Raw genomic sequence first — 25,854 nt, 5'->3', positions numbered from 1 at the left:
AAGAGAGGGAGCACAGGCATAAGTCAGAGCCCTTCAACCTGTCTGGAAGCATCTGGACTTCTAGTTATGTTTATCATTAAATTTTCTTACAGTAAGACAGTTTGATTTGCAGCCAAAATAATAATAATAATAATAATAATAAGTCTAACCAATCAAGAGAATTTTTTGTTTTGTTTGAATAGAAGAAGTAAAGAATGGGATGAAAATAAGTCAGACAGGTAGCTGCTGATTTGACATGTTCCCCCATGCCTTGGATTGAGTGTCCACCCAAAACTCGACCCCCACTGTGACTGTGTTAAGAGGGTGGGAAATCCTATTATGGTAATTGAAAGGTGGAGCCTTGAAAAGGTGATTAAATTGTAAGATCATGCCAGAGTGAATGGATTAAAAATGGTGGTCATGGGTTGTAGTTTGGAGGGCTTTAAAAGTGGAGTGAATGAGGAGGTAAGTCTCTCTGCTCTGCCATTTTCTGCCATGTGAGACCCCTAGGTCACTGTTGCCACTACCAAGACCCTCATCAGATGTGTTCCCCGGGCTTTGGGTTTCCCAGCCTCAGAAACTGTAAGCAATACATTTCCTTTTCTTACAAATCACCCAGTTCTGTGTATTTTGTTATAAGCAACAGAAATGGACTAATACACCCCAGCTTACCCTGAATAAATCTGCTCAAATATGCCCAAGATCTGTCCATCCCCTGAAAGGGACTGAGGAAGATCTTTAATCTAGACAAATCCTTCATTAACATAATATTTGGACACTTTAAACTGCCTCATAAACTATTGTGCCTTTCCTATTTGATTCATCATTGAGCAACAAACCAACTGGTATTATTATATATCACTTTTATTCAGAAAGGGGCATTCAATTCTTACAAATGTTCCGTAGAGTTTAGGTCTGAAACTCAAATTTATTTTGACATTTAGACCGAGAAGCAATAAATGAACATTTATTGATCACACACACACACACACAAAAAAAAAAAGTGAAGGAGGAGAGGCCAGATGACGTGCTGGAGGCTTCCAAAGAGGTAAGTACCAGGAATGGAGAAGGTCTGGTGAGCAGCAGGATGACAAAAATCCTAACCATGGTTCATTTAAACAGTGCTCTTGGTTGCAAGTGACAGAAATTTAAATCAGCCTAAACCAAAATTTATTGCCCATGTACCTAAAATGTCCAGTAGTAAATTTGGCTTTAGTCATGGCCCAGGAGCACAACAGTCTCTATCACTTGGTTCTGCTTTTCTCTTTGTCGGTGTCATTCTCAGCAGGTTCTTCTCACTTAGGCAAAGAGGATACCCAGTGCTCCTGGCTCTATCCTGCCTAGCAACCCCCAAAGAGAGAGAGCATCCTTTGTCCAATAGCTGCAGCAGATGTCTCAGGTTTGAGCCTCATTGGCTCTGCTTAGGTTACATGTCCACTCTTGAACCCATCACTGGGGTTGGTGGGGCTGTGTGGCTTGTCCTGAATGGCTGGACCTGGGTCTTAGACCCACCTCCGCAGTCCCATTGATAGGGGTGGGGGTGAGGATGGAGGAGTAAATAATTCCCCAAAGGGAAGTTAGGGTGCTGTTTCTGGAAGAATGGATGAGAAAGCTGAGCAGAAACAACAGTCATGGAAAGCACATGACAGACAAGGTCCTACATGACCAGCCCCTCCAGATTGACTTTGTACATGTCCTGTTCTCTGCCCCTGTCACTTGGATCCGCTTCACTTCTGCAAATGTACTAATGGTTCCACCTCAGGTCCCTTCCACAGGGTGTTACATGTTCTTGGAATGCTCTTCCATTACTGTGCCTAAGTAACTCCTACTTACCTTCAGCTGTCAGCTCAAACAGCACTTCCTCAGGGAAGCTGTGGCAGTTGTGTTTTCCAAATATAGCCACAGATGGTACAAGGACATTGACTCTCCTCCCATTGAGAAGTGTGGTCTATGTTCCCTTCCCTTGAATCCAGATGAGGCTGAGGCTACCATGGAAGTGACACTATGTGACTTTCAAAGCTAGGTCATAAAAGATGAAAAGCTTCTGCCTGGTTCTCTTGAGATGCTCACTCTTGGAACCCAGCCACCATGCCATAACGAAGCTCAAGTAGCACATGGACAGGGCCCCTTAGAGAGGAATTGGGATCCCTGCCCATAGCCCTGGCCGAGTTCCCAGCTGACAGCCAGCACCAAATTGCCAGCCATGTAACTGAACCAGCCACAAAATGGGTCCTCTGGAACCTCGACAGCATCATACTCAGTGACAGAACCCAGACACAAAAGGCCATATATTATACGCTTCCATTTATATGAAATGCTCAGAAAAGGCAAATCTACAGAGACAGAAGGTAGATTAGTGGTTGCCAGAGGCTGGGGGAAGGGGGAATGGGAGGTGACTGCTAATGGTACAGGGTTTCTTTTTAGGGAAATGAAGATGTCCTGGAATCAGATAGATGAATATAGTCAACACCACGGAGTTGTACAGTTTAAATGGTGAATGTTATGGTATGTGAATTGCATCTTAAAAACAAAACATAACTAAAAGCGGGAGCTCGAGCCCCAGTCGAGCTGCCCAGGCTGATGCCATGTGGAGCACAGACTTGCTGTCCAGGCTGCATTCTATCCAAACTGCAGATTTTGGAGGTAAAACAAATGTTGCTGTCTTCCCCATTGGCCAGTGAGCTCCACGTGCACAGGGACCCTGTCTATTTTGTTCATCGCAGTATCCTTACCACCTAGCACAGTGACTGATACACAGCAGATGCTCAGTAAACATCTGTTGAAAGAATGGAAGGCTAAAATGCGGACAGATTTAGAGTAAAAGTAGAAAGGACACAGGCTCTCTTAGTTGAGTAGGAGACAGTGACTGACGAGCAAGGAGGAGGATGGAAGTGAGGTTGAGGATTTGTGGAGAATGTACAATATCTGGAAAGGCTAGAGAGGAAGGATAAAGAAATTGACAAGGAAAAACTGAAGCATAAATGTATTCTTCCTCACCTAACCTAGGCAGTGTGGCCTCCTGGGGACAGTCATGAAGACAGTGAAGGAATGGACTGGGCTGGACTGCGAACTTTGAAGGAGAGAATGGGGAGGAAATAGCCATTTATTGACTGTTTACTATGTCCTAGGCACTGTGCTGAGAGCTTTTCATGTGTTAGCTAATTTGCAGCCACATCAGCCTCCCAGAAGGTAGGTACTATTGCGGTCTCCTTTTTACAGACGCAGAAATTGAGATCCAGACCGGTGTAGCGATTACCCCAAGGCTCCACAACTAGTCAGGAGTCTACTCAGTTCCACGTGATAACAGAGCTTGTGCATATAACCAGGACTGGGCAGTGGGCTTCTAGGCAGAAAATCAGAGCTCCAAGTGGATCAGAGATGTGTTTGTAGAATGTTATCAAGAGCCAGTGCAACAAGGAGGTTTCAGGCACAACCCAGACACCACCTTGCATGGCTGGGTTCAACGCTGGCTCTGCCTCACACCACCCATGTGCCCTTCTCAGTCTCTGCTTTGGTGAATTCTATTATTCTCACAACGATTAAAGATCAGAGAGGAAAGGAAAGCCCTAACTGGAACAAAGCCTGGGAGAGCTGGGAGAAATTTGGAGAGGGTATCAGCTTTATCCTACATTGTTTTCTTTTCTTTCTTTTTTTTTTTTTTTGTGTGTGTGTGACCGGTACTCAGCCAGTGAGTGCACCGGCCATTCCTATATAGGATCCGAACCCGCGGCGGGAGCGTCGCCACGCGCCACGGGCTCGGCCCCTACATTGTTTTCCAGCATGGAAACCTCCTCATTCTATGCATCTGTGAGTTCATTACAACAACTATATGTCATAGGATTGTCCACCATCAAATATTCTGACCACTTGCTGGGCAGATGAAACTGAAAGACCTTGGACGTGGCATCAGACCGTGCTCGAATCTGGCCAGGTCTCTTCCCAGCTGTCTGACCTCGGGCAGGTCACTTTGCCTCCCTAAGCTTTCCTCATCTTTAAGTCAAGCTAACAATAGTACCTGCCTCTTTGGGATCTTGTGAGAATTAAATGCAATGATATGTGTAAAATGTTGCAAACAGTATCTAGAATAGGGGTGGGTACGTCTTCAAAAAATCACAGCCACTCCTGTTCTTAGCATTGTGGGCAATACAACAATATTACAAGTAAAGACAGTTGCCGTTTTCTTCCTTAATAAATCCAGAAAGAATGAGTTCCTCTGGGATTTAGACTGATCCCTTTGAACAAGCAGTTTCGGTTTGGTTGCCATGGTCTCAGGGGCTGTGAATAGCTGATGCAGAGACATGTCATATTTTCCAAAGTTGCCTTGACTTGTCTGCGAGGAGATGCTGTTTCTAATAAGTAGCTGTTTCCAATTTGCAAAATTCTGTCTGTGGGGGTTTCCCCCTTATTCTCCACAGCCTCTCACTACAGCTCCCAAGAAAGGGTGTATTTTCTAGGGGGCAATCAACTAAATCTTGGTAAAGAACATTTAACTATTGAACTCAATCTGCAGCTTTTGTCCAGCTGGGTTCCTTTGACAAAGCACGTTTCAGCAAATTACCTCAAGAATTCCCTAATCTCTAATCCTTTTGGTAAACAAGATATTGAATGAATTTATTGCTCATAGCTCCAAAAATGGCCTGTTGAATGCAGCGTGTTGAATTTCTTTTTGTCTGGAGGATCTGTTTTACTTCCTCTAAAGGTTTTAATATCCAGCCTCTCCCCTCCACCAAAAAAAAAAAAAAAAAAATCCTCTTTGAAATCTTCCACATGACAATGTTTCAATGTGAGAACTACCTATATGCCACAGTCTAAAATTTGGGATCTGGGATTGGCGTGGATTTCATGTTCTCAGTCCCCGGATAGGGAGAAGGGCTGCCCTTTCGACTCACCTAAATCTGAGTTGTGGAATAGGGATCCACCACTCAGAGCCTGATAGCTTTGGCCCAGTTACTTAATATTCTCTTTTTGTTTGGGGGGTGGGGGGCGAGGTTGTTTGTTGGTTTGTTTTGTTTTGTTTCTTGGCGGCTGGCCGGTCTGAGGTACTTAATACTCTCTAAGTGTCAGTCTCACCTGTGACATGAGCTGTCTTGCAGGACTTTTTTTTGGCGGCTGATGCTGGACTTGATTCAGTCATTCCACAAGCGAGATAGGCACGGTCTCTGTCCTGCAAAGCAGTCCAGCATGGGCCCGCCACGTGGGACGAAGAGTCGCAGCCCCGCGGGGGCAGCGCGGCCACGGTGGTACAGGGTGGGCCATTCTCGGGAGTTCCGAGGGTGACTTGTACTTAACGCTCGGCTGCGCTCCAGGCGCCCATGCGGGCACGCCCTGCGCTCGGGAGCGATGAATCACCCTGAGGACCTGGGGAAGAGGAGCAGGTAGGAGCCAGAGCCAGAACTGTCGCTGGTCCCTGAGATTGAGTCGCAGGTTCTCTGGGAAGCCTCGAGAGAGAGATCAACTAGCAGGAAGTTTCTTAGGGAGGGCTCTTGGGATCCACATCTAGGGAGGTGGTTGGGGGAGCAGAGAAGGAAAATTCGGCTCCTGTGCGGTCCCAACAAAGGCCCTAGCCTACCTACTCCCGCAGAAAGACCTGGAGTTGCTGTGACCCGGCAGAATTGTCCCAAGCTGGGGTGAGAGGGGCGGAACTTTATACCCAGACGTGGACCAGGCATTGGAAGGGGTCCGCCCCCAGGAAGGGGGCCTGATCTTGGGCCTGGGGTGGGGGTGGGGGATGTGGGCGGCGCATCTCTACGCGAAAGCTTCCTTTGTCTCTATGCTCCTCCCTTTCCCCAGCCCCTCCCCCAGGCCCCCAGCCCCAACGTCCCTCAGCCCCCAGATAGATTTGAGAAGAGAATCTAATCTAGCCAGGGAAGGTATAGGAAGAAGTGACATATAAACTGAGACCTGAAGAATGAGTGGAAATTAACTAGAGCAGGAGGAAGGGGAAGGAGGAGGGAGCAAAGGAGGAGGAAGAGGAGAGAAAGGAGAGAGAGAGAAGAGAGGACAGAGAGGGAAGGGGAGAAAAGGGAGAGAAAGAGCAGAAAGGAAGCGGGGTGGGGGGGGGGGAGTAGAGAAAGAAAGTCCGTGTTCAGGATAATGGAAAATAACTGAGCCAGGGTCGGTGGAGTTGGGATCGAGCACTGACTCAGCCATTTCCTCAAAAGTGACTTAAACTCTCCAAACCTCCGTTTCCACATCTGTAGGACAGGGATGACCACACCTGCCTCCCAGCTGTTTTTAGGATGACCCGGATTAACAGACACGCAGTAAGGACCCCATAAACGTTAGTTGCTTTTTTTTTTTTTTTTTTTTTTGGACCGGTAAGGGGATCGCAACCCTCGGCATGGTGTGGTCCGCGCCGCGCTCAGCCAGTGAGTGCACCGGCTATCCCTATATAGGATCCGAACCCACGGCCTCGGCGCTACCAGCACCGCACTCACCCTAGTGAGCCACAGGGCTGGCCTGTTAGTTGCTCTTTTTATGATTACTGCCTCCTGCTCAGAAAATAATAATGATTGCATTGTTAATTATACCCCCCACGCCTACAAAATTTATGGAACAAGAATTCAAGAGCCAACAAACTTTTTCTTAAAATGCCAGATAAAATATTTTCATCTTGTGAGCTCTGTGGCCACTTCTCAACTCTTCTGTTGTAGAGTGAAAGCAGCCATAGACAATGGCTATTTTTAAAGGGCATGGCTATGTCCTAATAAGACTTTATTTACAGAAACAGGCCTTGGTCCTATTTGCCAACCTCTGACACTAGTTTATTAAGACATTAAAACAAGTCTCATTGAGAAGGCATTTCAAGTCCATTCTGTATGTTTGTAGCCTTTCTCCCCTTTGCTTGGAATGTTCTTTGTGTGCACAATTACATATATCCGTATCAGCTTTCACTATTGCGTAACAATAAAAAAATGAGACGTCAACAATAAAATTCCCATGTGATCATTCTAAGAGCTTATGAATTCAGATTCTGTGAACTTCATGAATAGTCATTTCTTCCACCGGAGATCATCAGTGGCCATGATCCTGTGTCAAGAAGCTGAAGTTCATAATTTCTGTAATGAGGAGTCACACAGGGTCTCTGATTTTATTTCACACACACCCTTTCACCACCCCGGCCTGGCATAGAGCTGACACACCATAAAAGTTTTTGTATATATGTACTCGGTTGTCCCGCCTTGGTTTAAACCAAAAAGAAGAAACTGAGACAATGATATATGTGCAAGTACAGTCAGCCCTCTGTATCCACAGGTTCCAAATCCACAGATTCAACCAAGCTCGGAAAGAAAATATTTTGGGGAAAAAAGAAACAATAAAAAATCACAATACAACAATAAAAAATAATCCAAATAAAAACCAATACAGTGTAACAATTATTTACATAGCATTTACATTGTATAAGGTATCATAGGCAATCTAGAGATTATTTAAAGTGTACAGGAGGATGTGTGTAGGTTAGATGCAAACATTACATCATTTTATATAAGAGACTTGAGCATTCATAGATTTTGGTATTGGGGGGTCCTGGAACCAATCTCCCAGGGATACCAAGAGACAGCTGTAGTTTGGGGAAGAATGCTAGGAAACCAGAGCGGGGGAATTACGAAGAGTGAAATAGGGAAGGAGGCAAAATGAACAAAATGGTAAGTGATTGAGCTGGTTACCACTCTGGACAACCGGGGCTCAATCCCACTGGAGCACTTCTAGGGAGCTACATAGAATATGCCTCTGAAATGTCCACCTGACACATGCATTATCCACATGCATTATCCACCAGTCATTGGTCAGGGGAGGTTCCGATAGGCCCTAGGACAAGGAGTAAGAAATACTCAAGGCAGTCAAGAGGAGGCACTAGGGGGCTGCATTGTACAGAGCCAGCTGAGCACTGTAATGCCTGTGCATAATTAAAATTGAAATCAAAATAAGCCTATGGACAAAAGTAAGTTCTCTCTTGATCACTGACTCTTAATCACCGAGTCTTCCTCTCCAGGGACAATTTTTTGTTCATATTCTCTTGTGTATCTTTCCAGAGGTATCCCAAGTGTAGGTAAACAAATAGTATTTCTCCTGTCTTTAAACCATTGGTGACATACTATATAATGCCTACTGGACCATGCTTTTTAAAGTTTCTATGTATGCATCTTGATGATAATTACGTATGTAGATGTTTAGAATTCCCTCTTCTTTGGAATGACTGTATAGTATTTCATTTATGGCTTTACCATAATTTACTTAACTAGTCCCCCCGCTGATGATTTTGATATTTCTAGTATTTTTTTAAAAGTCAAGTTGATTGAGGTATGAATGGAGTGAAGATCACTCTTTTAAGTGTACAGTTCTATGAGTTTTGGTAAACATACACAATTGTGTAATTACAAGCAAGATGTAGAACAGTTCCGCCACTCCAAAAAGTTCCCTAGTACATTCTTGTAGGCAGCCCCCTTCCCTCATCCTCAACCACTGATGTATTTTCTGTCCCTATATTTTGCCTTTTCTAAAATATCATATAGGATGTAGCCTTTTGAATCTGGTTTCCTTCATGGAGCACAGTGCATTTGAGACTTACCCATGTTGCGGCATGTATCAGTATTTCCTTTTTATTACTGAGTGATACTCTATGGACCAGATATACCACAGTTTGCTTATTCATTCTCCAGTTGTAAGATATTGGGTTGTTTCCAGTTTGGGGCAGGGCAATCCTGAATGAATTTGCTATCATGGAATACTAGCTTTCGTGTGGACATAAATTTTTATTTCTCTTGGGTGAACACCTAGGACTGGGATTACTGGGTCATCTGGTAAGTGTATGTATGACTTAATAAGCAATTGATAAACTGCTTTCCAAAGTGACTATACACTTCGCTTTCCCACTAACAATATCTACATGCTTGCCAGCATTTAGCATTGTCATTGTTTGTATTTTAGCATTTCTGATAGGTGTGCATAGTTTTTGTTACTATAAACAGTGCTACAATAAATATCCTTATACATATATCCTTTGTAATTAGGTGTCAGTGTATCTGTAAGATACATTTTTAGAACTAGAATGGATGTGTCAAAAGGTGTGAAAGGTTGATTAGATATTGCCAGTCTTCTGGATGGTGGTGCCAGTTTGCCTGCCTATCAACTAGGCATGGCAGTTTCTGTTTTGCCACATTTTCACTGACATGGTGTGTTACTCAATTTCAGTATGTATTTTTAAATGAAATTTTACTTTAGATGATTGCTGTGTGAGTATCTACCTCATAGGGTTGTTGGTGAGTACTTAATGTAAAGATTTTATAGCAAAACCTGCCAACCAGAGAGAGGCAATGGATGCTAGTTATTGTATGGTTACCATCACCACTACTAATCAATCAATCAATCAATCAGTCAGTCAAATTATCACTTGCTTCTCTGAGTTCCTCTTCAACATATTCGGGAGTGTTTTTCTCTGGAGGGCTCAAAATTCCACCTATAGAATTTAGTTAATCCTCATAAGTCTCCTGAGATACTGGCCAGGAATTCAGGCATTGTGATTTTACAGAATAGGGAAGCATGACTGGATAGGACCTTTCTAAAGTTACAGAGCAGATCTGTGTCCCACAGGGTCAATAATTAATCTAGTTTGGAACGGGAATCCAGTCCTCTAGATTATGATGGCTTTCAAATTTTTTTACTACTACCCACTTTAAGAAATACATCAGGAACCAGAATACGCATATGTACCTGAAACGAAAGTTTCAGAAAACAATACTTCTATGTTTTCTGTTTGTTACATTCCATTTCATTGAAAATGTGCTCATTGGGATCCACTAATAGATATCAAAACCTACTTATTGGGTTGACCAGCAGTTTAAAGAGCACCGTTCTAGAATCTATGTCAAGATACCTCTTATTTAACCAAGTCTTTGATCTTCCTGGCTGCCTTGGATTGAGTGTCCCCCCAAATTTGACCCCCACTGTGATGGTGTTAAGGGAGTGGGAAATCCTGTTATGGTAATTGAAAGGTGGGGCCTTGAAGAGGTGATTAGATTGTAAGACTATGACATAGTGAATGGGTTAAAATGGTGGCCATGAGCTTGGTTTGGAGGGCTTTAAAAAGAGAGCACGTGAGAGGTTAGTCTCTCTGCTTCCACCATCTTGCAATGTGAGACCCCTGCGTCACTGTTGCTACCACCAGATGTATTCCTTGGATTTTGGACTTCCCAGCCTCAGAAACTGTAAACAATAAATTTTGTTTTCTTTATAAATTACCCAGTTCTATGTGTTTTGTTATGAGCAACAGAAGCAGACATTTCCACACATGTGCACTAAATTTAGCATTAAACACCAGTGGAAGAGAATAGGCTTTGAAGAGCAAGAGGACTGGATTCAAATATCAATTCCACCATTTGCTGGTGATTTTGGTTAAGTTTCTTCAGCTATCAAAGACTCAGTTTATACCTCTGTAAAATGGGCACAATCATAGGGAAACCAATGAACTAAGGTATGTAAAGGATTTGGCACAGTGTCAGTCTCATAGTAAGTGCTTAAAAGTTCTCAAGGTGTGATGTTCCGTCCAACAGCATCAGCACCATCTGAGAAGTTGATACAAATGCAAATTCTCAGGCCTTATCCCAGATTTACTGAATCAGAAACTGCAGAGGTAGGACCTAGCAACCTGTTTTAACAAGTCTTCCAGGTGAGAATAATGCAGGCTCAAGTTTGAGAACCACAGGCTTAACACGTGGTAACTACTAACAGTACTTGAAGCTACAGAGATGAGCAGTAGGCAGGTGATGAAAGGCTTAAATTAAGTACTAAGGTGCCGGGCCGAGCCCGTGGCGCACTTGGTAGAGTGCTGCGCTGGGAGCGCGGCAACGCTCCCGCCGCGGGTTCGGATCCTATATAGGACTGACCAGTGCACTCACTGGCTGAGTGCCGGTCACGAAAAAAAAAAAAAAACGACAAAAAAAAAAAAAAAAAAAAAGTACTAAGGTGCCAACAGCACCCACAGGTAAAGGCTCGGAACTGCCTCTAACCCCGCTTCCCCTACTTGCTCCCTCAGCTAGGCCCGCCTAGAGCGCTTGCTGATTGGTGAAGTCGCTTGTGGACATTCGCCATCCACCCAATCGCAGAGAGCTGGCGGGGGGAGTGGAACGGGCTCTGCAAGAACTGTGCGCCTATTGGCTACAGACCACGCCGGCCGAGCTGCGCGTGCGCACAGCCGAGGCGCGCCCCTGGCGGCCGTTGAAAGATGGCGACTGTCACCGAGCTGAAGGCCGGTGAGTGCGAGTGGGGAGTCTTGCCTGGTGGAAAGCATCGGGCCTTTAGCCTGTGAAAAGGATGGACCTAAAGAGAGCGCACGGAATACAAGGGTCGGCCTTTCCGGGGGTCGTTCTGCGGCATGGGGGTCTGCGGGGAGCGTCCGGCTGGTGCGGCGGCCGCTGCGCCGGGGGCCCTAGGAAGGAAGACGTTGTCCAGGGACAATTTTTACACCTGCTTTGAGCTAAGAAGGATTCGCACAAGCTGCAGGTCCCTGAGAGGTCTGTGGTCCTGCACCTTGGGGCTCTGGCGCATCTTTCTGCACCCCGCCGAGGGGCCGAGGACTTGGGCCGGGCCTTGCACTCGGGGCTGAGGATTACGGTACCCACAGCCATGACGGGTGTCAGCCACAATCCTAAACGATTTGCTTGGTAGTGCCGTTTAATTCCATCTTCCACGAACTTTATGAAGTATGCTCGTATACAGCGTCTTATAATGCCCCTAGGTAGCATTTATTGAGCTTTTGCTGTGTCTTGAGCACTGTGGATGAGATGTGTTGATTCTCTGGAATTGTCATTTAGCTATTAGGGACTATTGCGCGGGGGTGGGGGGAGGTTCCAGATCACTGCAAGGGATGGTGCCAATTCAGCCCCATGGCCCTTATTATCTGTACCGTATTTACAGGTAAATCCCATCGTCACGACTACTACTATTTGTCTTAGTGACCCTGGCTCATCAAGAAGTTAGGTTACATTCAACATGTACATCCCAGACTCCTTAAGATGTCAGTGGTATAGTCACACGTTAGATTTCTAACTAGGCTTAGAGTTTCAATATCTTACTGTCTTAAAGATTTAACAAATAATTGTCTTAAAAAAAATACCTTCTCATTCAGAATGGGCCATTCCCTAAGGGTTCTAGATATCAAAGGTTTTTATATAAAAAACACGACATATTCTTTTTATGGAGTGTGGTAGTTTTCTTTAATCATCTTTCTAGACTGTGGTTGTTAGTGACACACAGAACCTGTCTGTAGTCACAAATACTCTTGAAAATATATGGGAGACTGGGGTTAAGTTCAGGTCTCAATAAGCTGTCTATCCCTCCTTTTTTTCTGTCACCAAAGAATGTATATCAGATTCTAGCACCTGATAATGACTGTGTTGTAAGGATAAACTTGAATTTGCTCAAATATGAGGGTACTTCAAAAAGTTGGTGGAAAGATTCATATTATCTTTTAATTCTATTTTTTTCACAATTTTTTTTTTTTGGTGGTTGGCCTGTACAGGAATCCAAACTCGTGATCTTGATGTTGGAAGGCTGCCCTCTAACCGACTGAGCTAACTGGCCAGGCTTTTCAGGAACTTTTTGAAGTGTCTTGGTATATTAAGAGTAAACTATTGCAACTTGGGAACTTTATTTTTTAGTACAAACATGGCAATAGTTAATGTAATTGTTCAGTTTGTTACAGTGTTTAGTTTCAGAGCTGCTGTTGTGCCATTTACCTTTTAAACAGTTTTCTTCAAAGTATGGCTAAGGATAACAAAATTTATTCTGTAAATGAAGCATTAATATCTTACATTGAACAGTTTTAAAGGACACCTTGGAAAAAAAAGGAGTATTAGGGCATTTAAGAGCAAGGATCCGAGCTGAAGTTTTCAATGCCCTAGATGATGACCGTGAACCCCGACCATCATTGTCTCATGAAAACCTTCTAATTAATGAATTAATTCGGGAGTATTTGGAATTCAACAAATACAAGTATACAGCGTCTGTCCTCATAGCAGGTAAGTAGTTTTTGTTCATCACCTAAGACAAAATCTGCTTCTCCCCTTCCCTCAATTCTCAGAAAGTGTTTAGCCTGGAAATCTAATTCCATTACCAAACTATGTCATCTGGGTGAGTGGGACACAAAGATTACATGGGCTCTTTCTGTAGCTTAAACAAATTCTCGTGAGGCTTATTATATTGTAAGGGAAGATAAATAACTAAATAAGCAGTTAAACTAGGTGTGTACTTTGAAAAAATCATAATTCCTGATACTGAGAATCGACAATTGTTGACATTTTATATTGTATGCAGCCAGACTTTTTTCTAAAAATACATACACTCAAATTAAATATTTTTTTTAATTAAAAATATAAAATGTTGTGGTTAAAACTTCAAAATATTGTGCTCATTTCGGCAGCACATGTACTAAAATTGGAACGATGCAGAGAAGATTAGCATGGCCCCTGCACAAGGATGACATGCAAATTCGTGAAGCGTTCCATATTAAAAAAAAAAAAAAAAATACTTCAAAATATTACTACTGTGTATTGGCTAGGGATACATACTAATGTATTTAAAGCACAGTATTTAAAAAAAGGACTAGGCAGCTAAAACTCCAAACTACCCTAGTGGTGGGAGGGAGAGAAATGGTATTGGGAGAGAAGATGGGCAGTTAAAGAGAAATTTACTTTATCTGTTAAATTTTATTTTTTAAGAAAGTAAAAAAAAAAAAAAAAAAAAAAAGAAATATTGTTTTGAAATCTAACAGATATTAATTCAGGTGGTGAGAATATTTTTAATATCTTCTGCTGACTTTTTAAATGTCTTTTCTCCAAAAAGTGAGCAGTGACTGGATATACATAATAGGACAGTGGTTACCTCTGGGCTGGGGAGACAGTGTGATTGGGGGGATGATCAAAAGCACTCTGTATGTACATCATTTGATTCCCTTGTTTAATAAGACTATTTCATGCCTTGTGGATGTGCCTCATCAAAGAAAAGAGACCATGAAGTAGATTTTGGAAGAGAATGAATTCTTTATTTATGAAGTTAGAACTTTCTATTACAGATCCTTCATTTAATATTAAGCCTACATCTCAACTGCATAAAGACTGATGATTGTTATTGGTTTAAGGATCTTTAATATCAGTATCTCTTCTTTCCTCAGTTTGTTATAGATGGCTATATAATACCATTAACACTCAGAAAAGAAGAAAATTATGAAAATATCATCAGTTAGGTATCTTGGACTTGGACTTCCCTAGAATGAAATATATATAGTGACAATAGTCAAGTTTCTTATTATATGTTTTGGTTTTTTAAAAAAACTGAGGCATGGGCCGAGCCCGTGGCGCACTCGGGAGAGTGCGGCGCTGGGAACACAGCGACACTCCCGCCGCAGGTTCGGATCCTATATAGGAATGGCCGGTGCACTCACTGGCTGAGTACTGGTCACGAAATAGACAAAAAAAAAAAAAAAAAAAAACTGAGGCATAATTTATATACACTAACATTTACCTTTTTTAGTATACAGTTCTGTGCATTTTGTCAAATGCATGCAATTATGTAACTACTACCACAATCACAATCAAGATACAGAACATTTCCATCACCTCAAAAGATTCTCTTTTGCCCCTTGGTAGTCAACCTCTTCACCTACCCCCAACCCCAGACAAAACACTGATCTGTTGTTTTCCGTACCTATACATTGCCTTTTCCAGAATGTCATATAAATGGAATCATATAGGATATAGCCTTTAGAGTCTGCCTTCTTTCACTTAGCATAATGCATTTGAGATTCAGCCATGTTGGTTTTTTTTTCCTGTGAATAGCATTCCATTGTATGGCTTTGCCAGTTTATCTATTATCAATTGATAGGCATTGCAGTCGTTTCTAGTTTTGGCAATTAGGAATCAAGCGGCCAGAAACAGTTACATACAAGTTTTTATGTGAACATACATTTTTATTTCTCTTGAGTAAATGGGTAACAGTGGGATTGATGGCTTGTGTGGTGTGTGCTTATCTTTATAAGAAAACTGCCCAAATGTTTTCCGAAGTGGTTGTACCATTTTACTTTCCGACCACCAAAGCATGAGAGTTGCAGTTGCTCTGCATCCTTGCCAGCACTTCATGTTAGGTTTAATTTTACTTTTAGAATTACCAAATGGATATATATTTTTTTCGAAAATAAGTTACTCGTACTGTTATATGTTTAATTCATAGGCTTTTTAGAAGACAGACTGACCAAAAGTTGGGAAATTTAAAAGATGAATTTATGTTAAACTGTATTGTTATGCATTTACCAAAATAGATATTTTGAAAGTCACAAAATCACATGCAGTTGGATGTGTCTTGGTATGTGCCATCATCATTCTTCCCAAATCTGAAAAATGTGTGTACCTGGTGAGTGTGAATCTTATTTGCTTTTTAGATTAATAGACTCAGTGTTTTTATGAATTTTTCCCCCAGAATCTGGTCAACCTGTAGTTCCACTGGACAGACAGTTTCTCATCCATGAACTAAGTGCATTTGAAGAATCAAAGGATAATACAATGTAAGAAGTTTTTTTAAAAATAGATTTTCAGATATTGTATTGGAGTTATAATTGCATAGTGGTGGTTTTACTTCATTTTAATTCAGCAGGTATTTTTTCAGATAGTGTTTGTCAAGCATTGTACTAAATCTAAAATGTGTAGCAGTGTACAAGTCAGACAAGGTCTGTGCTCTTTGGAGCTAAAATTCCTGTGGCTTCATAAGACTGAGAGCATCTCTACTTTCTAAGGGCGACTCCTCTCACCTTCTTGATCCATTTATTTATTTTTTTTCTTTAGGCGGCTTTGCTCTATGGTTATTATCTGCATATTTAACTCTTCCTCCCCACTGCTTCCGTCTCTCCTAAACAAATCTGTCACCTCCCAACCTCAAGCTACTGCTCGATGTCCTTTCTACCACCAAGCTTACTGAATCAGCCCTCTACTTTCAGTTTGCGCTTACCTTCTCTTGTGCCCTACCTGCATCTTAAATTCTGTGCCCATTTATATCACCATTTATATCAACACTATGCTCTTGAAAAGGAGGGTGACCACTTTCTAGTAGTTTCTTAGTTCTTCTCCTATGTCAATGTTTTTTAAACTTTTTCCAGAGGGTCCCTAAATGGCAAAAAAAAAAAAAAAAAAAAAAAAAAAATTGTACCAAGAACTTTCTTTGAAGGCTTTTCTCTTTATAAAAGTTCATTAAATTTTTTCATTCTGCTTCACGGTACAATCGTGTTTGTTTTACCATAAAAATGTTTTAAATTACATGCCAGTTTAATTTAACTCTCTCACAAATCTTTCTGTAAAATTAATTTTCCAGGATCATATGCTGCCTTTATCCTGTGCTTTGTGCCAAGTCCCTAGCATCAAGAGTGGGTGTATATATTTTTTCCATTTTGAGAAGCTCAGTTTTACTTGAATTTCTGCAGCATTTTATAATATTGACTATTTTTCCTGAAAACACTTTTTGTTATTTGTTTCATTTATTTATTTATTTTTGGTTGGCTGTTATGGGGATCTGAGCCCTTGACCTTGGTGTTATCAGCACCGTGCTCTAACCAACTGATCTAACTGGCCAGCCTGTCGTTTGTTTCTTATGACCCTTTACTGTCTTAGTTTTCCCGTCTCCCCAGTGGTGCTCTCAGTTTCTTCATTGATCCTTTAGGATTCCTTTAAATTGTGGGCACTCCCCAATGTTTGTCTTCTACTCTCTTTTCTTCTTGTCCCCCCATCCTCTTTTCTGAGTACTCTTGAGTTTTTAATGATGCCTCCATACTGGTGACTCTGCTTTAAGTTTGACTAATGTCCTGAGTTGTGGGCCGACATACTGCTAACATCTCAAACTCTGTGTGTCTAAAAATCAAATGTGTTATTTTCTTTCATCTCTTCAAACCTCCCTGGTAGGTTGCTCATGTAGCCATTCAGGCCTTAACCTCAGAGTCCATTAAATTTTTGGCTTGTTCTCATTTCTCTACCAATCACTTTGCAGGTACCATTAATTGTGCCTCTGCAATATCTCCTATCTATTCTCACCACCCTGCTCTGTACCGTTTAGGAACCTTCTGATTAGTTTCGTTATCTTCAGTCACTTTCTATGTTTCATACAGCCATGTGTCTTTCTAAAATACAGTTACTGCTTTGTTTAAAAACATTTAATTACTTACCATGTGTACATAATGAAGTCAAAATTTCTTAGCATAGCATTTTAGGCCTCTGTCTTTCTACCCTGTCTCTAATTGTATCTGCTCACACCTGATTGTTCATTGTGCCCTGAAGACACTTTGCAACTTCATGCTTGTTTGCCTTTGCACAAACTGTTCCCTTAGCCTAGAAGCCCTGATCGCTTCCTTCTCCCTCTTAACTCCTATTGGAGCATCTGTCGTCTTTACTGGCTTTGTTCAGATGTTAATTCCTTTGACATTTTTCTTTTCCTCATACTTTTCCCTTCAAGTTTCTGTTTGTTTAAGATTTGATTTGTACTTTATTACACATGTATTTCATTCTTGCTTATAGTTAACTGTTTGCTTGCTCTTTCAGTAGACAGGAAGCTTTAAGAAAAGGGACTATGCAAAATTTATTTATATTTGTCATAGTATTTCATAGTGCTCATTATACATATAGATACCCAGTTAAGTGCTTATTGAGTTGAATTTAAGTTATCAGGAAAGTTTATTTGACATCTATATAAAATCCAGGTGATTTTGATAGAGAAAACATTTCTTAACTTGGTTTCATTGATTTATATTTTCTTTAATATCTTTATGTTAATATTAAATGATTTCAGAAAGCTTTAACAACACTATTAGACTGACTAAAAAGGAAGTCAGTTCCCATTATGCTACATTTTAAAGCAAGAATTTGATTTGAATAAGTGCAATTTAGGATGATGCACTAATGGAACATCATTATTACACTATATATTTAGTAGTGTAACTGTTCACTAATAACTGAAATAACATTTTAATTTTCTTATTTGCTGAGCATCTAGACTCTGTCCAGCTATGTGCTGGGTAGGTTATCTCTTTTTGACAGAATGGTCTTGTAAGCATGAGACAGGAATGAGTATGACAAGCTGACTGCTTGTTTACACATCTTGTGATTAAATATTGACATGAAATGCCATGAACTCCTAGAGGAAGAGCAGCAGCTGGTGTGTTTAGGATAAATCTCATTTGAGTAGGGTAGTTAGAATTTTTTTATTACAAAGGCCGGCCTGTGGCTCACTCGGGAGAGTGTGGTGCTGATAATGCCAAGGCCATGGGTTTGGATCCCTATATAGGGATGGCCGGTTAGCTCACTTGGGAGAGCATGGTGCTGACAACACCAAGCTAAGGGTTAAGATCCCCTTACCAATCATCTTTTTAAAAAAAAAAAGAATTTTCTTTATTACAGTGAAAGTAATTGTTCTTTTATAAAAAGTGTAAATAGCACAGAAGAGTATACATTGAAGAGTAAAAGTTGCTGTTCCCCACTGAAACCTAATCTCACTTCCCAAAGATAACCACTGTTAACATTTTCCCTTGCATATTAGATGTATGTGTAGATTTTCTTCCACATAAATAAGGGATTGTATACTTCTGCAACTTATTTTTCATGCCAATATATATAAAACTCCATTTTTCTTCTTTTTAAAATTATGAGTTATTTCAGATGTACAGAGAAGTACAGTGATACAACATATGTCTGTGTTCCTGCCTCTCAGATTTGAAATGTTTGTATTTTGTCTCTGAGTTTTTCATTCTCATCTCTCCCTAGTATAACTGTGTTTCCCCTTTTGGTTTTAAACATCTCTGTAGTATTCCATGTGTCAAAACTGATTTATACATTCTCTTATTAATGGACATTTGGGTTGTTTCCATTGTTTTGCTATTGCAAGAGATATTGCAGTGAACATTGGTTCACTTAAAAATATTTGAATACCTCCTATATCCTGGGTACTGTTTGTAGGCACTGCAAATGTAACAGTGGATTTGTTTCCTGCAGAGTTGTTTTCTAGGACTCAGTTATTCCCAGACTGTGGTCCATGAAATGCTATTCTATAAGATGTTCGCCATGGAGGGAGTTGCGGGTAGGAAAGCTACTGCCCCACATCCCCTCCGGGTGATTCATAACACTCATGAGTGTAGGAATTGCTCTGAGAAATCCTGCAATAAAGAGAGCCATGGTTATCTAACTCAGGGTCTCCAAACTTATTTTACTAAGGAATCTTTTTTCAGTATAATTATTCACATCCTGCAGATCTAGTGCTCATGGATAAAATTAATCACTGTATTTGAATGTTTGAGTGTTAAACAAAAAAGTAGGTAAAACTTTAAAAAGCATAGATTTTGACAATTTTTGAAAAGTATAAAAATGGTATAATTGAGAACACGGGGAAAGATAATTTGGAGGAGTGTAAGTGTGATTTAGGATGAATAGTGAGATATTGCATTGTTTAAATATAAGGCATCATTTCTCATTTAGCAGTTGTTGGAAACGAACAGCTATTACACTCTTATTGTCTTCTTGGTAGCTTTTGAGATATTTACGGCAGATGAAAGAATTAAGGTGTAAGTTGATGAACAGCTTTATTTCCAAAAAGTTGGGTAACTTTTTTATGCCCTTATTTCTCAGACTTCAGTGATTTACATTCACAAATTTTGCCATATCCATGTACTACTAATATTATTTACTTAGTACAGATCTATAGTGCTATATCTAAAACCCTTGAGGCCAGATATGTTTTGAAAATCCAGAAGTTTTCAGGTTTTAAAAAGAAATATGGTACATATATTGTATTAGGATTCTCCAGAGAGACAGAACCAATAGGATATGTATATAAATGCATAGGAGGGGATTTATGAGGGGAATAGGCTCATGCAATTATGAAGGCTGAGGAGTCTCATGGTAGGCTGTCTGCAAACTGGATGCTAGGAGTGTGGCTCAGTCCAAGTCCAAAGGCCTCAGAACCAGAGAAGCTAATAGTGCTGTTGGTTTAAATCCTGGAACCCAAAGGCTGAAGAGTCTCAAGTTCTAATGTCCACATCCTAGTTCCAGCAGATAGAGAGAGCAATTGGACTTTTCCTCTTTTTTTTTTTTTTTTTTTTTTTTTTCTCTCTGGGCTCCCAGCAGATTGGATGGAGGCCACCCATATTGAGCGCGGATCTTTCCTACCCAATGCACTCAAGCCCACATGTTAATCACTTCTGGAAACACCCTTATGGACACACCCAAAAAGACAGCTTTACCAGGTTTCTAGGTAATCTTTAATCAAGCTGAGCCATCAAATATACCAGATACTAAGTATATGTACCAGGGGGTCAAAAGTGACACTATCTTGTTAATATTTTTCAGTGAAACTTAAAAATTTTCACATAAAGTAAGATAAAATCTAAAGCCTTCTGTTAGGTCAGGCCATGCCACCAAATGAGTTTGTGCCAAATTTATGAAGAAAATTCTAGTTTTCAGAGGTTTTGCATTTCAGAATTGCAGACAAGGTATTGCGTTATGTGTCAATTAAAGATAATAATTTTTAAGAAAAGATATGAGGCTGTACTTTTCTTTAAATTTTCTTTTTTTAACTTATTTTTTTAAAATAAACTGTAATGTCCATGAAATTGCAGGTTAAATTGCTAGTTATATATTTTCTAATAACATTTAAAAATGCCTCTCTTAAATTTTAAATCTTAAGTAAATTTTATTGTATAATTTAAAAAATAAAATTTTAAACACTTAAAAATCATTTTGAACCAATTGACACTTTGGGAAAGATTGGTTTGAATTTAACAAAGAGACATATTTTATATTCCTGGATGATATTTTCACAAGAGTTGAGGCATCTCATTAAATAGAAAAACTTACTTTCCTGCTTTTTTTGTGGCATGTAAAAATTGCTTTTGGTATGCAGCAGATTACCCCAGAGTTTGGTGGCTTAAAACAACAGACATTTATTATGTCTGGAATAATTGGGAATTTGGGAACAGCTTAGCTGGGTGAGCCTAGCTTGGGGTCTTGTGAGGTTGCAGTCAAGATGCCAGCTAGGGTGGTAGTCTTCTGAAGGCTTGATGGAGCTGAAGATCTGCTTCTAAATGACTTACTCACAGTGTTGTTGGTAGGAGATCTCAATTCCTTGCCACATGTACCTTTCTGTGGGACTGCTTGAGCATCCTCAGGTATCTGACTACCCCCGGAGACCGTGATCCAAGAGAAAAAGAAAGAAGGAAGCCACAGGGCCATTATGACCTAGTCTCTAAAGTGCCCACTGTCATTAATACCTTAGTCTAGTCGTTAGAAGTGAGTTCAGCTCACATTCAAGGGGAGGGCAATTAGGTTCCATCTTTTAAAGGGGGCAGGGGTGTCATGCTTTAAACCATTATACCAGCTCATAAGTAGATAGATATCTGAAAAAATATATCCATTTGTTTTTTCAATTGTGCAGTTGGAAACAATGGAAAGCATTTCTGTTGTACCTGTCTTTATTGTCAGCAGAGCAGCTTTCATTTGTAAGGGTGCTAACATAAATCTCCACGCAGCATATTGTGAGGACAAGAATATGGGACCTGGGGTTCAAGGATAAACTTTATTTACCATCTGAGGGCATCTCTAGCAAATCTTCTCTGACCATGGTTTTCTCATTTATAAATTGGGGTGATGATTATGACATCACTGGTGAGGATAAAATGAAGAGAGGTGGGAGTGTTTTGTAAGCTGTAAAGTAGCTTTTAAAATATTAGTTATTATTCAACTCCTGTGTACTAACATTTATATGCCATTTAATGAGTGTACTTGAAAAAGTTCACGGAAAGATTCGTATTATCTTTTTTTTCCCTTTGTTTGTCAATTGTTTATCAAGAGAAACTACTCCTTAGCCCACATATACATGTTTCATAGTTCAGGACCACAGGTCAGTGACAAATTTCTGTGAAACTCAGTCCAAAGAAATGCTTTGCATTCCAGAATCACTTTGCACTCTGAAAGATAACAGTCTTCCTCATCTCCTCCAAATCTTTGATGAAATTATGATCTCTGCAGAAATCTGCATATGACTTTTTTCTTGGTTCAGCCACAGCACACTTAGAGAGCTGCAACCCCCAGGGATGCACTGAATGCTCCCACAATATGAACTCGCAGATGCCTGGCCAGAATGCCACACATCTGAGGTTTCGTCAGAGCACTGGAAGCTTTTGTAGTTATTGTCCCTCAACAATAACTTCCTGGCTGATGAAGAAATGAACTCTGTATTATCTTTTAATTCTGTTTTTTCCATGAACTTTTTCAAGTACCCTTGTATGTGCCAGGCACTGTTCTAAACACTTGACATTTACTGTTGTGTGTCAGACAATGTTAGGGACTGAGAAACATCCTGGACTTTGGAGTTTAAAAATTGAATTCCTGTGAATTGATTGAAATTGTATTTAGTATTCCCGTTCTCGGTTTATTTTTTATTTTTTCTTTCTCTTTTTTTTCATCTCAGTTTAGATGAGCTTTAAGTTGTTAAAGTGTTTTCTCTGGGTTTTAAAATGTCATTTGAGTTAAATGGTACTCTTAAATTTTAAAAAGTATGAACAGTTTGCAGTCTGGATAATAATCCTGCAACTTTTTAAAGTCTAGTGAATTACTTGGCAATTTTCTTGTCAGATGTTACCTAAAAGAAAAAATGTTTTAAGCTTTTCTTATTAATGCAAACTTAATTGATTTTTTTGTTTGTTTTCTTCCTGCTATAGACCTCTTTTATATGGAATTTTAGCCCATTTCTTGCATGGAACTAAGGATGGCATCCAAAATGCATTTCTGAAAGGGTCTTCACTTCAGCCTCCAAACCAAAATCTTGGCAGACATCCTAGTGGAAGAAAGCAAATGGGTATGAGTTTTCTGAGATTCATCATTTAGCTGTCAGCAAGTATATTTTCTTCTTACATATTTTTACCTTTGGAGGAGTTTTTCCTGACCTTTTGAGTCATAGTTTAATTCTGCTTATATCTAATACAGTTAGCCTGTGTTTCTTAATCTCCAAAGGGCAAAATGCTTTTTGGGAGGAGAATCTTGGATGCAGAGAGGGAGGAGAATAATTGGCAAAATTTTTAGATATTATTTCTATACAGAAGTATTGAAAAGCCTGATTTTCATATAAATTTATAGCCTTTAGAGCAGCTTAGTTCCTTAGCATACTGAATAAATACCTTTTTATCAAGTGACGTTTCTGTCTCTGAGACTGAAAATTAAAAGCAAGATTACTGAATACAGATAGAGAAGTCAGGTGTGTGCGTCCTTTGCATTTTCAGGATACTTTTTATGGTAGAATAGGAGTTATCTACAAATAACAAATTCTTAGGAGAGTAGCTCATATTTCTTTCAGAATGCTCAGTTTTTAAATGAGCTTTCAGTTGTTTTGATTATGTTGGGAATAGGACCTTAATTTCTTCATTTAAATTGAATGGGTTACAATTTTCCAATAGTTGTAGAGAGTTGAGAGTTGATCTCTTTTTAATCACTTGAAAATAAGTCCAAAGCATGCCAAGACAAAAGAACATCTCATCAAAGCTTTCAAAGGGCTGGAAAAAAAAAAATGAAGAGGGTTTATGTAGGCACACCCAGCTTTAAAATAAAAGCCAGATCATTATGCTGCTGTGATTGCTTGTAATCTCAGAGGCAAAGTAGTTTTTGCTATAAATAAGAGATTTTTACTGTAAGTAAAAGACCAGATTTTTGTAATAGAGAAAACCATCAACTGAACTTTATTACACATCTGTCAAGTACAAAAATAACAGACTTCATTTTCTTATAACACTTTTCTAGAAGACCTAAAATAGTTGTGTTGTAAGGAAATTGTTAATTTTGTTTTATCCAGCAAAGTTGCCTAAAATTGAAGGGGAGAGATTTTCATCTGTTATCCAGACCTATAAAATGCTATTAGCCCTGAGGCTAATCAGCTGCTGAGAACTAACAAAACTATATGGACATTAAATTGTCTTTATTTTTTAAATTTTTATTATTTATTATTAGCAAATTCATTATTACAAATCATGATTTTTCTTTATGCCCTTTACCAGATCTGTCTTTGTTTTTTTTTTTTTGGCAGTTGGCCAGTACAGGGATCCAAAACCATGAGCTTGGAGTTATAAGGCTGTGCTCTAACCAACTGAGCTAACCGGCCAGCCCTAAATTGTCTTTAGAATTAGAAAATCCTTTATGTGTTTTGGTGCTAAAATTGCATTTTTTCTAGCAGCTTGTCAAAATTTGTATTTTTTTTTTCTCCTGTTATCAAAATTATTAGAAGAAAGGTTTTGTTTTATCAGTTGTAAAAAGTGTTTGGGGGGTTTATATAATTCTCATGAATCGAGTTTTTGCATTGCATTTTTGTTGCATTTGGCTCTTAAGTCTGTAGGTTCTTTCAATCTAGAACACTTCTATCCTGCTTTTACCCCCATGACAAAAGAAACTGAGCATGGTGGCTGGTTTTCTCATTTGGTTAGAGAACGGTGGTGGTGGGAGAAACTGAGCAGAAGGAACTAGGGCCCTACCTCTACAATTGCCAAATCACAGGTCCTCTGGGCTTCTCTGAACTCTCATAGAATGTTATTGTTTTCTTTTTGGCTTTTAAGAACATTTTCTACAATTTCTTGGATAGTTTTATGATTTTGGAAGGGAGATATAAACCGTGCCAGTTTTCTCTTTGCCAGAAGAGGGTGCTACTGCGAGATACTTCTATTCAAAGGTTTTTTGGTTTATTTTTAATTGAAGAGCTTTGGCATCTCTCAAGAGCAGATTGAACACCTTGTCCTTTCTGCAAATTCCATTCCTTACGTATAAGAGAGAGGTTTGTAACTACTTACACATGGGTTTACTCCAGGATGTACTCTATTCACTTAAAAAAAAAAGGTCAAGAAACACTTTTGAATAATTAGAATGAGTCCATAGTACTAAACATTTCTGATTTTTTTAACAGTGTTTAAAAAAATAAGTTTTTTTCCACTGTCCTAAACTGTATAAAGAACTTACAGAATATTAAATATGTAACATCCTAAAATATAAGTAGATATTTCTGCCTGTCTGCCTATTGTGACTTGGGATAAGAATTAACATTTGTTTCTGTGCATTTCAGACGATCACCTAAGAAAGGAGAAGGGGAAAAGTACTAATATTGAAGATCTTCATGTTTCTCAGGCAGTGAAGAGATGACACATTTGGGATATCTTTTATCTTAAAATTGTATGTATTAAATAACTTATTTATTGTCCCAATGTTACCAAAATGCACCACTAATAATTGTATTTTGTAGAAATTTGAGTTTCTGCAAAACATTCATCCCTTCATGTTTTACTGCAGTTGTGAATAAAAGGTAACTCTGTCATGTAGCATATTGGATTCGACTTGAAAGAAAATGTATTGCTTTTAGGAAGTATTTTTAAAAGTTCTTAACTTTCTGAGAAATGAAAGGACTTTTTAGTACCTTGTACATTCTTCTAAAAAAAAATACAGACCTTTATAACCATATGTTCTTCTCTTTGACATGGCACATTAATTAAATTTCCCTCAGCTGGAATTATGTGGATTTGTAGGAAAATTCATTCATGTTTTTAAAAACATGTAGAAGAACATTAAAACCAGGAAAAATTATAATTCTTATAAAGTTTGATTTTTTTTTTTTACAATAGCTATTTTTCAGATAGCCATTTATAATTAGGTTTAAATATCTGAATTACTGTCTAAAGTTGAACTGTTAAACTAGGTAACAATGTACTTTTTCTTTTCTTAGACCATTTTGGCTACTACTGAAAGATTTAATTAAAAGGTAGAGAGGAAAATAATTCTTTTAATTTTGCTGTATGTAAAACAAAGAGTTTATTTTATTATGTAAAGAATG

General features: G+C 39.4%; 1 protein-coding gene and 1 non-coding gene across 3 annotated transcripts; both read left to right on the top strand.

The window, feature by feature from the left end:
• The first annotated feature begins 11,079 nt into the window (after nt 1-11,079).
• CEP20 (centrosomal protein 20) lies at nt 11,080-25,641 on the top strand. 2 transcript variants are annotated; one of them, XM_063100398.1, is made up of 5 exons: nt 11,080-11,228; nt 12,798-12,995; nt 15,448-15,532; nt 22,715-22,851; nt 25,093-25,641. In XM_063100398.1, exons 1-5 carry the CDS (start codon nt 11,201-11,203, stop codon nt 25,167-25,169), a joined length of 525 nt encoding a protein of 174 aa, XP_062956468.1. In that variant the 5' UTR covers nt 11,080-11,200; the 3' UTR covers nt 25,170-25,641. The 2 variants fall into 2 exon arrangements, with proteins under 2 accessions (XP_062956468.1, XP_062956467.1); XM_063100397.1 differs by lacking the exon at nt 11,080-11,228 and adding an exon at nt 11,292-11,489.
• On the top strand, nt 13,381-13,487 carry LOC134381348 (U6 spliceosomal RNA). The gene has a single exon (XR_010023948.1). It is a non-coding gene; the product is annotated as a U6 spliceosomal RNA (small nuclear RNA).
• Nucleotides 25,642-25,854: the final 213 nt, after the last annotated feature.

The sequence above is a fragment of the Cynocephalus volans genome, chromosome 6, assembly GCF_027409185.1.
Source record: "Cynocephalus volans isolate mCynVol1 chromosome 6, mCynVol1.pri, whole genome shotgun sequence".
NCBI lineage: Eukaryota > Metazoa > Chordata > Mammalia > Dermoptera > Cynocephalidae > Cynocephalus > Cynocephalus volans.
Note: the sequence above shows the minus strand (reverse complement) of the source record. Positions and strands in the feature narration are given on the sequence as shown.

Coding starts and splice junctions, on each gene's coding strand:
- CEP20 (XM_063100397.1), top strand. CDS start 11,351: ATGGGGGTCTGCGGGGAGCGTCCGGCTGGTGCGGCGGCCGCTGCGCCG. Junction 11,490..12,797: donor AAGCTGCAGGTCCCTGAGAG/GTCTGTGGTCCT, acceptor TACATTGAACAG/TTTTAAAGGACACCTTGGAA. Junction 12,996..15,447: donor AGCGTCTGTCCTCATAGCAG/GTAAGTAGTTTT, acceptor TTTTTCCCCCAG/AATCTGGTCAACCTGTAGTT.